Source organism: Brienomyrus brachyistius, chromosome 23 (genome assembly GCF_023856365.1).
Source record: "Brienomyrus brachyistius isolate T26 chromosome 23, BBRACH_0.4, whole genome shotgun sequence".
Taxonomy (NCBI): Eukaryota; Metazoa; Chordata; class Actinopteri; order Osteoglossiformes; family Mormyridae; genus Brienomyrus; species Brienomyrus brachyistius.
This window is the reverse complement of record NC_064555.1, coordinates 16,442,037-16,456,360: the sequence shown is the minus strand read 5'-3', so window position 1 is coordinate 16,456,360 and position 14,324 is coordinate 16,442,037. Positions and strand designations below refer to the sequence as shown.

The window sequence follows — 14,324 nt, the reverse complement described above, 5'->3', positions numbered from 1 at the left end:
CTGAGAAAGGCCCTTTTACCCCTCACTGCTGCAGGGACGCTGCTCGCTGGCTGACCCCCCAAGCTTGCTCTCAGCAGTGTGTGTCTGATATAGAGCAAGATGGGATAGGCGAAGAGGGAATTTCCCACAGGAAATGAATAAAGCATCTCTGTTCTGCTCTCTCACCTTGCTGAGCGTCTGGGCCTGTCCCACTAGGATCAGCACGTTGGAGGCCAGGATGGAGAGACAAAAATTGGACCAAGATGATGGACCTCTCAGAACGGATGTACCTGCAGAAAAGAGACGAATGATCCAAAGCGCCAGTGGTATGTTTGATGAACACGGCAGTTCCTACGGTTGGTCAACAGTTAATACTGACCCGCTGTGGATGAACTGATGCTGACCCTGAAGCCATAATTGAGCCAAGTCACACGCCGGTTTCAGATGCTGATTTACTGGCAGTATGGAGTGCTTACTCAACCAGTTGAGGTATACCAGGGGACTGACAACAAAAACATCATCAGGCAATAGTAACACGACGCTATTGATCTACAGAGAGTGCAGGAGAACTGAGGCACTTTAGATTTACCCATAAGTCCCTTTTGCCTTGGTGTCAACTTCAATTAGAGAGATGTCAGCGGTGCCCAATGGTCAATCGCTTCCTGTTAAGTTCCTCTAAGCTCCGGGCCAGTCCAGCAAGGCTTGGACCTCATGCACATATGCATTTACTGCAAGCGTAAGGCGTGGCATTTGCCCAGCTGATCACGCCCACACCCACAAAGTAATGAGATGAAAGCCGTTGTCATGGCGACAGCAGCAGAGCGCTTGGCAGGCTCACCGTGGACTCGGGAGTGAGGTCATGTGACCCTCTCGCCATCTGCCTACGTGGCGGCGCCGCCCGGCTCACACACAGCACTCCTGCGCGTCAGAAGCGCCTCTCATTTGTACGCAATTAGAACTAATTGGGCACTTGGAGCCCATGCGGCCTCACTGCTGCCAATTCCACTTTATGCTTTTAGCGAATTCCCCATGAAACAGCTTTCCAAAAATATTTAGCAAGAATGTCCGTTATTCTAGGCCAGGTCTTTGTAAAGGAATTAAAATGGCCTTCCTTGTTTAACGGAGAGATAAAGCTATTTTCCTTTTTTGTTAATTCAGAATTATATTTATATAATTTAAACAGGATAAGATCGATCTGCGACACGAAGCCCAGCCTCGATCCTGAAAACAAAATTCTGGGGAAATAGCGAAGTCTCCCATGTTGTCTGGTGTGGGACTGGCTCATTTTCCGTTCCAATATCAGAAATCGGTCATATGACTATTTTCAATGGGTCCTGGACTGTGTGGTTTTAAAAAAAAATCTAACGTTGGACTATTTCGTTTATTTTGGGGGGTACCTATGTCTGAAAGGGATGTTGCAGAGAGTTTCTATGGTCACATGATCCCCTGGAGGGGGGCATGTAGGATTATGCGGGGGCCATGAGTTGGACAGTACAGCCAATTCTGGGTGACGTAGACTTGCCAGAGGAATGGAAAAAGAGAAGGAATGGACCAGGGAAGAGGCAGAAAAATGAGCAAATACAGCAAATAAAGATAATATCAAAACACAACGAAAATCATGACTAACAGACCATTATGATGCTTGTCTGACTCAATAGTTATATACAATATCATCAGGTAAAAGTAGTAAAGACATGAAAAGGCCACAGTAATGTGACTAAGCCACCATCTAAACATTCGGAGCACGTGTACAAACGTGTTTGACGCATGCATTTCTGAAACAGTATGCTAATGCTTTTTGACCTCAACCTTTCACAGAATATAGAGAAGCTGGTCTCTTAGCAGTCGCCTACACATCCATAACAGCCATGCACACGGATCACATCTTATATGAATAATGCATCCATTCGCTAATGAGCCACAGCCTCGCTTTTCATATGCTCATAAAATCTGTGTTTATCTAAAACGCAACGTAAGCTTGGGGAAATCGGTAAATGTGCATCGTGCATCATGCACTCGTCTCCCCTCGAAGATACCAGCTTCCCTGTTGCTGACGAACATACCTGAAGCTCGGACTACCTCTTCACGCAAGCAACCATGCCCGCGGTCAGTTACAAAATCGGCACAGTCCCAGAATCCACTGGGACAGAACAAGTACCTGAACCCAACCTCGATTCGCGGTATCCTGTGGAGGACCCGGTACACTTGTCAGCACTGATCTGAACTGCAGTGTGCCTCTCCGATGGTAACGACTCGTAATAACTGTATATATATTTTTTTGCAAATACCAAAAAGGACACTTTACATGTCAAAACAAAACAGGCCAGCTGCTGAAGTGTATGTGGCCCTCCCTGCTACCAGGACACAGGGAATGGGAATGACAGGCGGCACAAAGGTAGTGCACTGGTAATGGGCGGAATCGGTGCAGTGAACGCAGCGTGAGACACACCTCCAGAAGACGGCGTAGATTAGGAGCAGGACGAGCAGGGCCGTGAAGGAGATCCCACAGCCCACCATGAGGGGCACCGACGGCATGCTGGATGGTCCCACCTCCTGCAGGGAGGAGGAGAAAAAAGCGGGAGGAAACAGAGGGAGGGAGAGAGGGATCAAGAAGAGGATGTGAGCATGAGAGACGAAGATGAAGGAAGAGGATGAAGAGAGGAGGTAGCACATGGGAATGGGAAGAAGATGCCGGAAGGAATGGCATGAAAGAGGAATTGAGGAGAAAAGAGGATGAAGAAAGCAAGAGGATGAGAGAAGAGACAGAGAGAGGGAAGAACAACTTAAAACAGGTGCCTTTAACAGTCCGAGCGCTCACACCTTACAGTTACAGTGGGAACAAGGGAAGCTAAGCAGGTGCTCCCAGCTCTGAGAAACACGCCCAGAATGACCTCTGACCTGTGACCCGCACATTTAACTCCCCCCTGCATCTATGCAGCTTAAGGAGGCCAGCAGAAGGATGGTCATGGTCGTCATTATTTACCCGGTTTGTGTGACTCCAGCACTCTCTCATTACAGTCATGACCATTTTCATCGTATAAGTATGTCTACTTTGTGGCACACAATTAAAAAAGAAGCATGACATGGCTACATGTTACATAGCTACATACACACACACGCCTACATGTAAAAGAAGGGTATTGTACAAGCCAATATCCCAAAATATCACATAGTTATAATTTTCTGCCACACTGATACATATTGTATGAGGGTCTGATGAAGTGTGACAAATTGTACTAAGTGTCATTCCATCTGTTCAAAGGTTGTGACTTTATGACCTTTGACTGTTACCATGGTGCCACATGCCATTACTCTCAGGTTGACTTGAACAGCTGTGGTTTCTGCTCATCCTCCTGTACTGTCCTGCCTGTTTGCTGGGACACACTCTAGCTCTCCAGCCGTAGACGCAAGACCTGTTCACTGCTCTGAGGCACCCGATGATCTCAGTGATCTCAAGAGCACCCTGAGAGGCAGAGCACAGATATCACACGCCATGTTTCTTCAACAAGGATGACATCTATTTGGATATTTGGATTGCGTCGAAGGACCATCTCTGGCGGAGAACAGATTGATGAAATCAAACCACTTTGCCCTCAAAGCACTCTTTTCAGATGCCAGATAAACAACTTAAATAGGAAATAAAAACGATTGCGTTCACAGTTGCTCGTAAAGCTGCTGCTTTTCCCATAATGCTCATTCTCCTCTGTCATATACTCACAGCTTACTTCTGGAATACAGCTCGCCCTGCCCTCGCTTTCCACTCTCCAGTTTATAGCATTCATCACCCCTGCGATCAATGGCTATATCCCAGCATTTTAAGTGCACCCCCGCGAGGGTTGGGTTGGAGTGTGCACGCGTGTGTGATGAGATTCACCAAACTCCACCGCATTAAGCTACACTCTTTATTTCCCACCGCTCATAATTCCACTGGAAGCGATGCAGCCTGGCATGCGGGACCAGACAGCAGGACGCAGGGGTCACCTGCAGGATCTGAACCCAAGAAGCTTTGCTCAAACTCCATGCGGCCTGCAGCTCCATGGACAAGACTGAAACATGCAAAGCGGCACATGGAGGCCATCCATCCATCCATCCATCCATCCATCCATTTTGTATACCTGCTTGTCCTATGCAGGCTTCCACGGGTCTGGACCCTATCCTAGAAGCTACCGGTGCAAAGCAGGGAATAACCCAGTATGGGGCGCTCGGCACATACTCCACACCCCAATCACACCTATGAACAATTTGGTAACTTCAATTCACCTCATCATGTTTTTTGGACCGCGGGGAGAAACCGGAGTACCCGGGGAAAATGGCCAGCGCCTCGTGTTCCATATCTTTTTAAGCCATAAAATCTTCCACCGTGAAGCATAGCTCTCTCTCTTGCGCCGATGCTGGGCCAACCTAGAACTGAAATGTCTTCGCCTCTCTGTTAAAATCCCGTCTGCTTAAATCAGATTAACTCTTCGAAATCTTGACTTCCGCATGACCACGTGGTCGATTAGCGGCGGATAGCTACACTGGCGGCACGTGCCGAGCGACTGAATGCGGCAGGCGGAGACCACAGCTTCATTCACGCTCAGTAATGAATTTGCCGGCTTTCTTCCCCCTCGACAACAGCGGCCCAAGGTCACCGAGAAGGATGCTTAAGGAAGAAAACCTTGATTTACAAAAGCGTAAGCGGGTCCATGTTAACCTTTGGTGTCCCCTGTTAGCCCTAACGGCAGAAGCGACAGCAGCGAGGACGGACAGCAGCAGGATGAGCTACACCCGCCGAGCAGATAATCTGCTCGTTGTGCTCTGATTACGATTGACACTCCTCATCTGGAGCTGCGGAGTGGGACCAGAGCGATTCGTCTGGCACAATATGGAACGTCGCCGATTGTTTTCACAGTCCCACGTCTGACCCTCACACAGATGTCGAAATTCATCCCACCCCCCACCCTGTCAGGTTCGGTTTCCTCAGGCTGTTGGCCCGTCTCGGCAGGGGCCACCCTCCCAGTGCACAATGGAACTGCAAAGCATCTGATGAGCATTTAATGCAGCCAGGCAAGAGCAGAACCAGCTCTCTCAATCTGCACCAGCATCTCAAATCAAAAAACCATATAAGGAACAGAACTGGAGAAAGAAAACAAAATGAAAACATAAAAAAAAAACACTTTAATCAACCAAGCGTAGACGGAGGTCCCCTTTCATCAAGAGAAAGCAACATGAAAGTTAGGGCAAGGAGTAGAGTTTGTCATTCCCTATTCATAATGGTCCATGAGATATACCTGCGTCTGGGAGCAGAGGGGTGGAGGTGGTATCTCAACAATCCAGAACTTCCGAGGAAGAAATATACAGTTAATGTTAGCAATTAGACTGCATTCGGAGAAGGACATTTTCCAGTACAGCAAGAGAGCGGTCTTGTGTATGTACATAAAAGGACCCTCTCGATAACTTTTTACAGTGATAGGGCACAGAAAATCTGAAGAAGTCCATTTCTCACTGATGGCTGCAGATCGACGGCTTAATGTGCAAGATAATGGTGCCATTTGATGAGCCGTTAATGAAAATCAGGTGGAGAGCAGGCGAGATAAGACTTCTTAAGAAAGTACTCTTCCAGTGCCGTCAACCACTATTAGAGGTCAGGAGGATCTTGACTGTGTGGAACCAAGCTAAAATGACAGAAGCACTATGAAGTACTGCCGTGACTGACCGAGCTCAGGTTTTGTAAGCAGATAATTAGACTGGCTGACATATGTGAAAACCTTCTATAGGCAAAGATTATCAATAATACCAAAGCCAATTAAGTAAATTCAGGCTGCAGAAAATGCCATTTTAGAAATGAGGTTGAATATTTGCTACCTGTTTTATGGGAACATATTTCTGCTGAAGAAAAATGGTAAACAGGCAGATTAGGGATTCACACTAACAATGGAGCTGCACCCCTTTCAGGAAACCTCCATACCTGATCATGTAAAAAGAACAGCGATGCGATGTTTTGCCTCCCCTGGGGACCGTAGCCTTTCAGATCACAGTAGATCACTTACTTATTGTGGCCGTCTGTGATGGTTAGCTCTCCTTCCACACTCCCTGGGGACGTAAATCGCGGTGTCAGGTGGCAGCACTGAGTAGGGCGGAGGGCTGGAGGTCCATCGCATCCACACCCTTCTGTATGTGCCCATCCTTCCACTCAAGAAGTTTCTCTTGGCTGTTCTACACATACGTACTTCGCCAGCGTCGCACGAAGAGCCAGCGTTGGCAAGTGTTACAGGACAATGGCCAGTGATGAGCGTACTGCTGACTCAGCAGATCTCATCTTATACAACAACACAAAAAGGAGGCACTAAAGCAAGACTGCTTGCTCTCATCCCAGTGCCCACCTGGTTATACCATGTATCGGGACGTCATGTTCTGCACTGGAATGTTCCGGGTGGTGTCTTCCATTGAACATTATCTCCTTTTGCGTACTTGTGTATGCTCTATGTTACTGTTTTTTTTACGGCTCTGTATTAATGCTATATGTTATGTTATTCTTGTAATTCATTTCATGTGAGGTGACCAATTACAGGTGTGCCAACTCAAACGCATCTTGTGTGACACTCACGCTTTCAGACTTACAAGAAATCTTATGGCAAATCTATATCAGTCCAATATAAACATTAGATCAGTTGCATCAAAAGCGTTGGGGTACCCTACAGACTATTTACAAGGTAATAAGACTGTTATGTGTAAATTGCGTCTGCGTGTGCAGATTTGTCTTGAACTGAAAATCTCACTCCAGTCCGCTGACCGAAGTTGGCCACCCTATAATAACACAAACAAATCTGTACATGGGCTGAACTTACTGAACAAAGTTGATTCTGATGGTTTACTGATGGGTAATTCCACAGTCCAAAAGGAGTGGCTGTTCTACCCCTACTGCATATCTGCTAACATGGGCTCTCGCGACTAAGCAGGGTTACGAGGTGATAATGACCCACTGTAAAAAAACATCTAAGCCACCCTATTTTGTCAAACAACAATGGAAATTCCTGTCCCTTTCCTGTAATGTAGTGTTACTGTTACTAATTCAACATTTTCCCCTTAGAGACTGTAACTCTTCCTCAGAAAGAATAATTCTTGTCTTCCTTACGTGTAACTGGTCAAGAGGACATCAAATGATGTTACTTTCATGTACAGTTGTACATGAAAGTTCATGCCATCAACCGATTGCTAACATCTAGCAGTTAATGGGTGATATTGTAGTTAATCCAGATCTAGGTCCCTTTGCTAACAGCAAGAGTTAATCTGATAAACTCACCCAGTCCATTTTCTGTTGTGTTTCAGATGAGACCACCAATGACCTAAAGTCAGACTTCCTCACCATATGTTTACAGTATCGGGATCCAAAACTCACTTACTCCTCATGTAATCAAGTGGAACATTTTTGTTAAATTTCCAAAATTCACTCAGTCCTCATGTAATCCAACAAAGAACTTTCTTTAATTTTTCAAAAGTGAAGTCTACAGAAATGGCGCAGTAAGGCCTGCTACAGTACAATGCACGATATCACACAGCGAGTCTGTTCTAACACGAGTGATATATTAGTATCCAAGTGCAACACAACGCAGTACTGCACTTGTATTTACGAGATTTTGGTTGGAGAGAAGAGCACTACATGAACTTCGACGTGATAAGATCTTAGCGGAAAACACTACTTGGACGGAAAAAACAGCTTTCCAAGTGAACAGTGATGGCCAATTTGTGAAATTGGTTCTTTTCAGTGAATCGGTTGAACCGATCTTCATATCTGAAAGGACTAACTGAACTTTCTGCGCATCCAAGCATTTCACAGGTCGAAGTTTCAACTCTAAAAATCTGAAAATATTTGACAAATTATATAATAAAACACATAAACCCTTTTTAAATTGACTTTTCCTTGCTTTTCGTAGACTGCAGCCCTGTTGTCATCAGTGCCCCTCTGTTGTGTTTACGCTGTCTGCCTGCCCAGCTACCTGTACATGGTGGATGGGGCTCATGACTGCCGACTCTCCAACAATCAACAACTTAGCGAGTTCAGTGCACTCGGCTGAAATGGTTTCTAGGCAATTCAAAAAACCCACAGGAGATGTTTATGATAGCTATTGTCATTATTACTTATTCAAAATGCAAATAATTACATTATTGGCTACTGTTTTGATTAATTAATTCATTTTGTTTCGAGTAAGTTACTAAGTTTTAGTGGTTACATTCCCTTACCCCTATTTTTATCAGTTCTATGTGTAATTTACTATGTAATTTTGGTGTTTTTCAGGAACAAATTACTCACATTGTAGCAGGACTGACTACTTATGAATTTGTTCCATTCTTGTAACCCGTAGACTGAGTGAGTTTTGTAAATTGGTGGCATGTCTGCTTAGAATGCTGGTATTTATGGACTTTCTTGCCTGCACATTTTCATTGTAAGTCCATTCTGCTAGGAGTTTAGCTTAGCTGCTTGGTAACACTGTCATTCATCATTTACTCTCATTGGAGCAAGGCAGATGGAGCAGAGATTAAAGAACAACAAAACAACCCATGCAGACCCATACAAGCTCGTATCCTAGAACAAAGTACCTACATTTCTGCAGCAAATAAATCCATTTACTGAATTGGGTAAAATGGAAAACGGTGAGCCATGTAAACGTCCGGACCAATCATGTGTAAGTACAGCATCGATAGTGCAGAGTGAAAAGCGTGGCCTCATTTTCTTCCCCGTATCAGGATTATTTTAGGCCATTTACAATGTAATCGTCACAGCCAGTTCAAACCAGTCCCTGGCTTTTAACAAAAGCGGCTCAGTCAGTGAAGGCAGAGGGCATACAGCTTTATTCGAACGTCACACTCAAACGGTAGGCAGGCGGCTACGAGTGTTTAACCGGATTCTGTCCCACAGTGATTCTGGCAAATGCATTCTAGGTAGATGTTCAGTGTGTTGGGCAGTCAAATTTTAAGAAATGCTGGGGATTTTCAGGCCAGACCGCCAGCTGATGTCAGGGCCGTGTCTGTACATGAGACAGGCGAGATGGGCTTTCCTGTTCAGAGCCACTGCAAATCAGGCTGTAGCTTGGCCTTTTACAAACTTACACTTATTCACTGACTGTTTGACTATCCCTCTGTCTCACTCTCATTCTCACAACAATTATCGTCTTTCACTCTTCCTCCTTTCCATACTTTTCTTCAATCTACTATCTCCTCCTTTCATTTTGTCTCTCCATCGCTCATGCTGTCCTCTGCCCATATGGCATTAGGCCAGAGTGTTGTCACCATCTCACACCACATCCCTCACTCATGAGCCCATCTTCCTTGCAGAGTTTGTTGTTCAGGGTCATTTTCCATCCACCCCCCCACCCCGTGTAAATCAATAGCAGTAATTTAGGTGTGCTTTTCCAGAATGGCGGCAACTGAGTCAAATTCCTGCTGCATGCGTGTGTTTTGGGGGAAGACTGCAGGCGTGGACAGGATGCTACTCACCATTGTGTCTGAATATCCATTAACGGAGAAGGAGAGGGTTCCGATTTGAAGGAATACCTCGTGGCTTTATCTGCCGCAGTAATAATTCCCCCCCCCACCCCCACCCACGCTGCCCATATGCAGAACCCAACAGCTACAGTGAAAGTGCACAGAGGCATGAGCAAGCAGATACACGCACACACCACAGGGAGCCAAACCACGAGTCACTGCCAAGTTCAGTGTCAGCTACCTCGAGATAAAGACATTCTGTATATCACTAAGATTTTCAGACACTTAAATTTTGAATTTTAACATTACACGATATTAATAATAAGGAATACATCCTCCAAAATTTGACACGTCTGTCTGATGCCCTGTAACTAACCCAAGCAAAAAGCTACTATTTTCTTCCATCTTCTTCCACAGCAGGGGCATTGCTAGGACCTTAAGACATCACGGCATAGCCCAGAGACCCGATCTGTCTAAGGACCATCATATTAAATTGTCCCTCTTTGACGATGCGATGATCGCAGCACTATGAAGGCTTCGGGAAGCGCTGTCCTGCAGCAGGACTGCTGTGATGTACGGGATTCTCAACCTGAAAGCCTGGCTGTTAAAACAGCCGAGTTAAACTGATCATCCGGGGCTCGTGCCGATTCAAACGGTCTTCGGCCCCCAGCGCACCAGACTGACCAGGTTATATCCATTATAAATGCATCTCAAATAACCCAATTCCTTACTGCCAGAGGTTTGTCTCTGACTGTCAAAAGCCACATCTGTAAGCATAAAATCCTACCACCTCTGAATCCACTCCACCTCCAGAGCTTTGTCCCTATAGGAATACTTACAAATAAAATGGCACCCTCCACCCTGCCAGTGACAAGGATGCACATAAGCCAGTCAGAAACCTCTTACATGTTCTCAGAGTTTTGGAAAACTAGGCCAGCTTTCGAGATGCTGGAGTTCTTTCTGGAACCTGGGTGTCTCCACGGTAACGGGGGGTGTACCTGGTCCTTAGGCAGCTGTGCCAGCACGGCGAAACTGGAGATCTTGCTGCAGAGACATTTAGTGTGGACCGCCGGCGAGGGGAGTGTCTGGCAGCCCTCGGTGTCCCATGCATTCACGCCAGCCTCTCTGGATGGGGGGAGACAAACAGGGGCGGGTCATGAGGATGCACACACTGATAGACAGTGAAAGGGGTTTATCTGGAAAACACAAAAATACACTGAGGCTTGATCACATGACCCCCCCCCCCCAACCCCCAAACCTCGACTACAGTGACTGGTGATTACCAAACCATCCACCTTCTGTGTGCCCACCTCCCCCAGGGGTCCCTTCAGCTTATATCACTGAGTGGGGGCTTGGTTCCCCTTGGCAGAATAATCACAATTAGCTAGTTGCGGTTACTGTGAAAACTGAATGTGTTTTAATTTTTTTTAAATGCATTGTGGAAATCATGCGACCCCCCCACTTGGGGTTCACCCGTGATTAGGACACAAGTCAGGGGTATACCCGACATGGTACCCGGTACCAGTCTAGTGTACAGGATGATGCATTAAGGCCCATTTTTAAACAGGATTTTTGAGTGTAAGAGGAAACAGGAGAACCTGGGGAGGACAAACACATAGCAGGGTAAACAAACCCACAACCTGCAGGTGTGAAGCAGCAGTGCTGGCAAGTGCTATGACATACAGATTGTCTCAGAATCAGTCAGCGTTTTCCCCTTTGCCTTCTCTTCCACCTCCACCTCCTTCTGCATTATCACTTAACAAGGCTGTTCAAAATAACTCTAATGAGATACTTGACTTTGAAAGCAATCGATGTAAACATCCAGAACTACTAATCGCCGACATTAGTAGTTTCATTATATTGCGAGCAGTAAGTGCTAACAGATGTTAAGGCTGGCCTGTACCAACTGAGAAGTGATAGGGGGAGTGGGGGGGCATGGCAGTTAACACAGCAGAGGTGACTGATTGTGTCCATGAGGTCATTAAGGTGCGTCATCCCATGCTGGGTGGGCAGTGCTTATGCACACACTGGCCTGACTCTTTACTCTGTTAATATAAGCACTAATCATTGAACAAAAAATGCTATTTAATCAGCACTTTTACTCAGCGGTTTCCACTATCAAACAGCCCAAACACCAAACACACGTCAGATGTCCCCCCCCCCCCAATATTCAGACCCCCTAGCCAGGTGATAAGACCGCCCGTCTCTGTCCACTAAGTGCTTAATTGGCAGTCAAAAAAAACACTCATGTGGGTGTCTAACTACCATATTTTGTCCGTCAAAGTGTCAGCTTGGTCATTCCAAACTCCCCTACAAAGAGACTCCCAGCATCCGCAGTAATCAGCCGATACATTCATGTATTCTCGATTTGACCGCTAGCACACATCATTTGGCTGATCAATACCTCACTGAGTTATTTAACTAATCAAGTTAACTAATTAATTGAGCTGTTGCTGAAATGTAACAAATATATGGAATCGCTGAGGCGACCCTGCCGAGATCTTTGGGACCTGAAGCCGTGTTCTAGCCAAATTTTTGGAGGACAGGGGAAATTCTTGTTAGTTTTTATGTTACTCTTAATCTACTTATGTTTTAATGCTATATTGCGTATGCTGAGCAAATACACCCTTACTCCCCAGGTAAATAGCTTTAAACATTTACTTTGACTGGCAAAGACTTTTTCATGGTACTCGAACTATTGCTGATATCGCCAGAACACAAGAGTATCAAATACAGAAATACATTCAAATAGACGTTCATAGCCAAACAGTTGGAGAAATATTAATAATCGTTATCATACCAATAAGAAACACTAATAAAAATGTCAAAAGTCTGCCTCGGTGTACTTAATATATAACACAAATGAAATTTAGCTTGGAGTGAGATGGTAAAAGTTCCAGGTTAATTTCCTGTGGTGTCGTAATTCCCCTCCAGGTCTTGCCAGGCTCACGTCTGCTGCTAATGGTCCTTATTTTTCAAGGCCTTTTATTCCCGTTTTTTTTTCTTTCTTTTCTAAAAACAGCTTAAAATGGTGACAATTAGTTCAAATGCTTTCTGCCAATTTTTTTTAACAATTCTCACTTGATGTGATTTAATTCACTGGACTTTCCCGGCAAAAGATACACACATCCAAAGCCTTTGAATAAAACCACAGGTTTGATACTGGGCACTAATTAATTTCAATGTTAATGCAAAAAACTTCTAGTACTCTAACACTTGTTTCTTCTATTTCTTCTACACTCATTTTTCATATTTTTAAATATAGTTTCATTAAATTAAAAAAATATTGCCTATTACTGTTTTCGCTTGCTATTGGACCATATATATCTTCTAAGTAGAACACCCGAGACACATGAAATATAAAGATTATCATCTCTCCTCCGCAGTGATACTTGCCCTAAAAAAAATCTGAATTTAATATCCTCAAAGATGACATAGACATTATCAGTTTATAATATTTCGACAATAACAACTGGATGTGTCATATCACCTCTTATATTACTAGACAGCAGCTCAGCCCAGTATGCATGTCAGTTTTCATTCCAGCTGGATTCTTAAATAATCAGCTTTGATTGAGCAGCAAGCGGGTTACTGGGCCGCATCTGACATCGTGCGACAGCCCTGCGGCTAACCTCGCAGATGCGGACCACCCCCTGCTGGCAAGCCAAAGTTTTTAAAGTGTCTAAGCAACTTCAGGCACTGAGAGCCTTTGTTTCCTTGTGCTTATTTCCAGGACGACACAGGTACTCGTGAGGACTGCAGTCCCAAAGGCTGCCCGCGCTTGGCATGTGACACCATGTGGGATGAGATCCACGGCTCGGTGCTGAGCTACACCAAAAGTGTCATGAGCTTTCAGTGTGGACCATCTTCAAGCAATTCAGGCTGCAGGATCAAGTCTACTTCTATACTCCACTCCATGCAATACATATATATTTATATGGCTCAAATTAATTATACAATTTCTTTGTAAAACTACCAAGGTGTGCCTGCCCTAATGAAAACATTAAGAGATAGTCTTTCAATTTACTCTAAACTTATTGGCTTATAGTCTTCAGTATTACCGGGCAGCTTCAACTGAATTAAGATTAATTTAGTGCTCTATTAATCGATTGCTTAAAGCCAAAGAATAATGAGGTTACAGTGTAACAGTATACTCTTGCATTAGAAGATGGTTTAAGGAAATAAGTTAATAAAATTCTGTTTTGTATGTCCTATAATTGGGGAAAAAATAGAAATCAGAAAACATTGAGTTTAGAAAGTGCTGGAACACAAGTGACAGACACAGCAAGTGTTTGTCTGCATTATAGGAGAATACACAGGTAGGTCCCTCCTAGAGCAGAATACGTTGGTATGGTCCTCCGAGAGCAGAATACACTGCTACAGTTCCCCTAGAGCAGAATACGTTGGTAGGGTCCTCCTAGCCAGAATACGCAAGTACGGTCCTCCTAGCCAGAATACGCAGGTACGGTCCTCCTAGCTAGAATACGCAGGTACGTATGCACTTAGGGAACTCCTAGCAAGAATATGCAGGTAGGGAACTCCTAGCCAGAATATGCAGGTAGGGAACTCCTAGCCAGAATATGCAGGTAGGGAACACCTAGCCAGAATATGCAGATAGGGAACTCCTAGCCAGAATATGCAGATAGGGAACTCCTACTCAGAATATGCAGATAGGGAACTCCTAGCCAGAATATGCAGGTAGGGATCTCTTAGCCAGAATCTACAGGTAGGGAACTCCTAGCCAGAATATGCAGTTAGGGAACTCCTAGCCAGAATATGCAGATAGGGATCTCCTAGCCAGAATATGTAGATAGGGAACTCCTAGCCAGCACAAACAACTGGTCCTGCAAGGTATTCAGCTTGAAAACTGCTGATTTGCTGTA

At 44.9% G+C, this 14,324-nt stretch overlaps 1 protein-coding gene across 1 annotated transcript in view; it reads right to left on the bottom strand.

Annotated features, from left to right (window-relative positions):
- The window catches only part of adgrb2 (adhesion G protein-coupled receptor B2), a 208,597-nt gene that overhangs the window by 38,913 nt on the left and 155,360 nt on the right, over positions 1 to 14,324 (bottom strand). Inside the window, 4 exon segments of the mRNA XM_048993698.1 lie at positions 166 to 234; positions 236 to 269; positions 2,429 to 2,532; positions 10,440 to 10,566. Coding sequence (XP_048849655.1) covers positions 166 to 234; positions 236 to 269; positions 2,429 to 2,532; positions 10,440 to 10,566 — 334 coding nt within the window.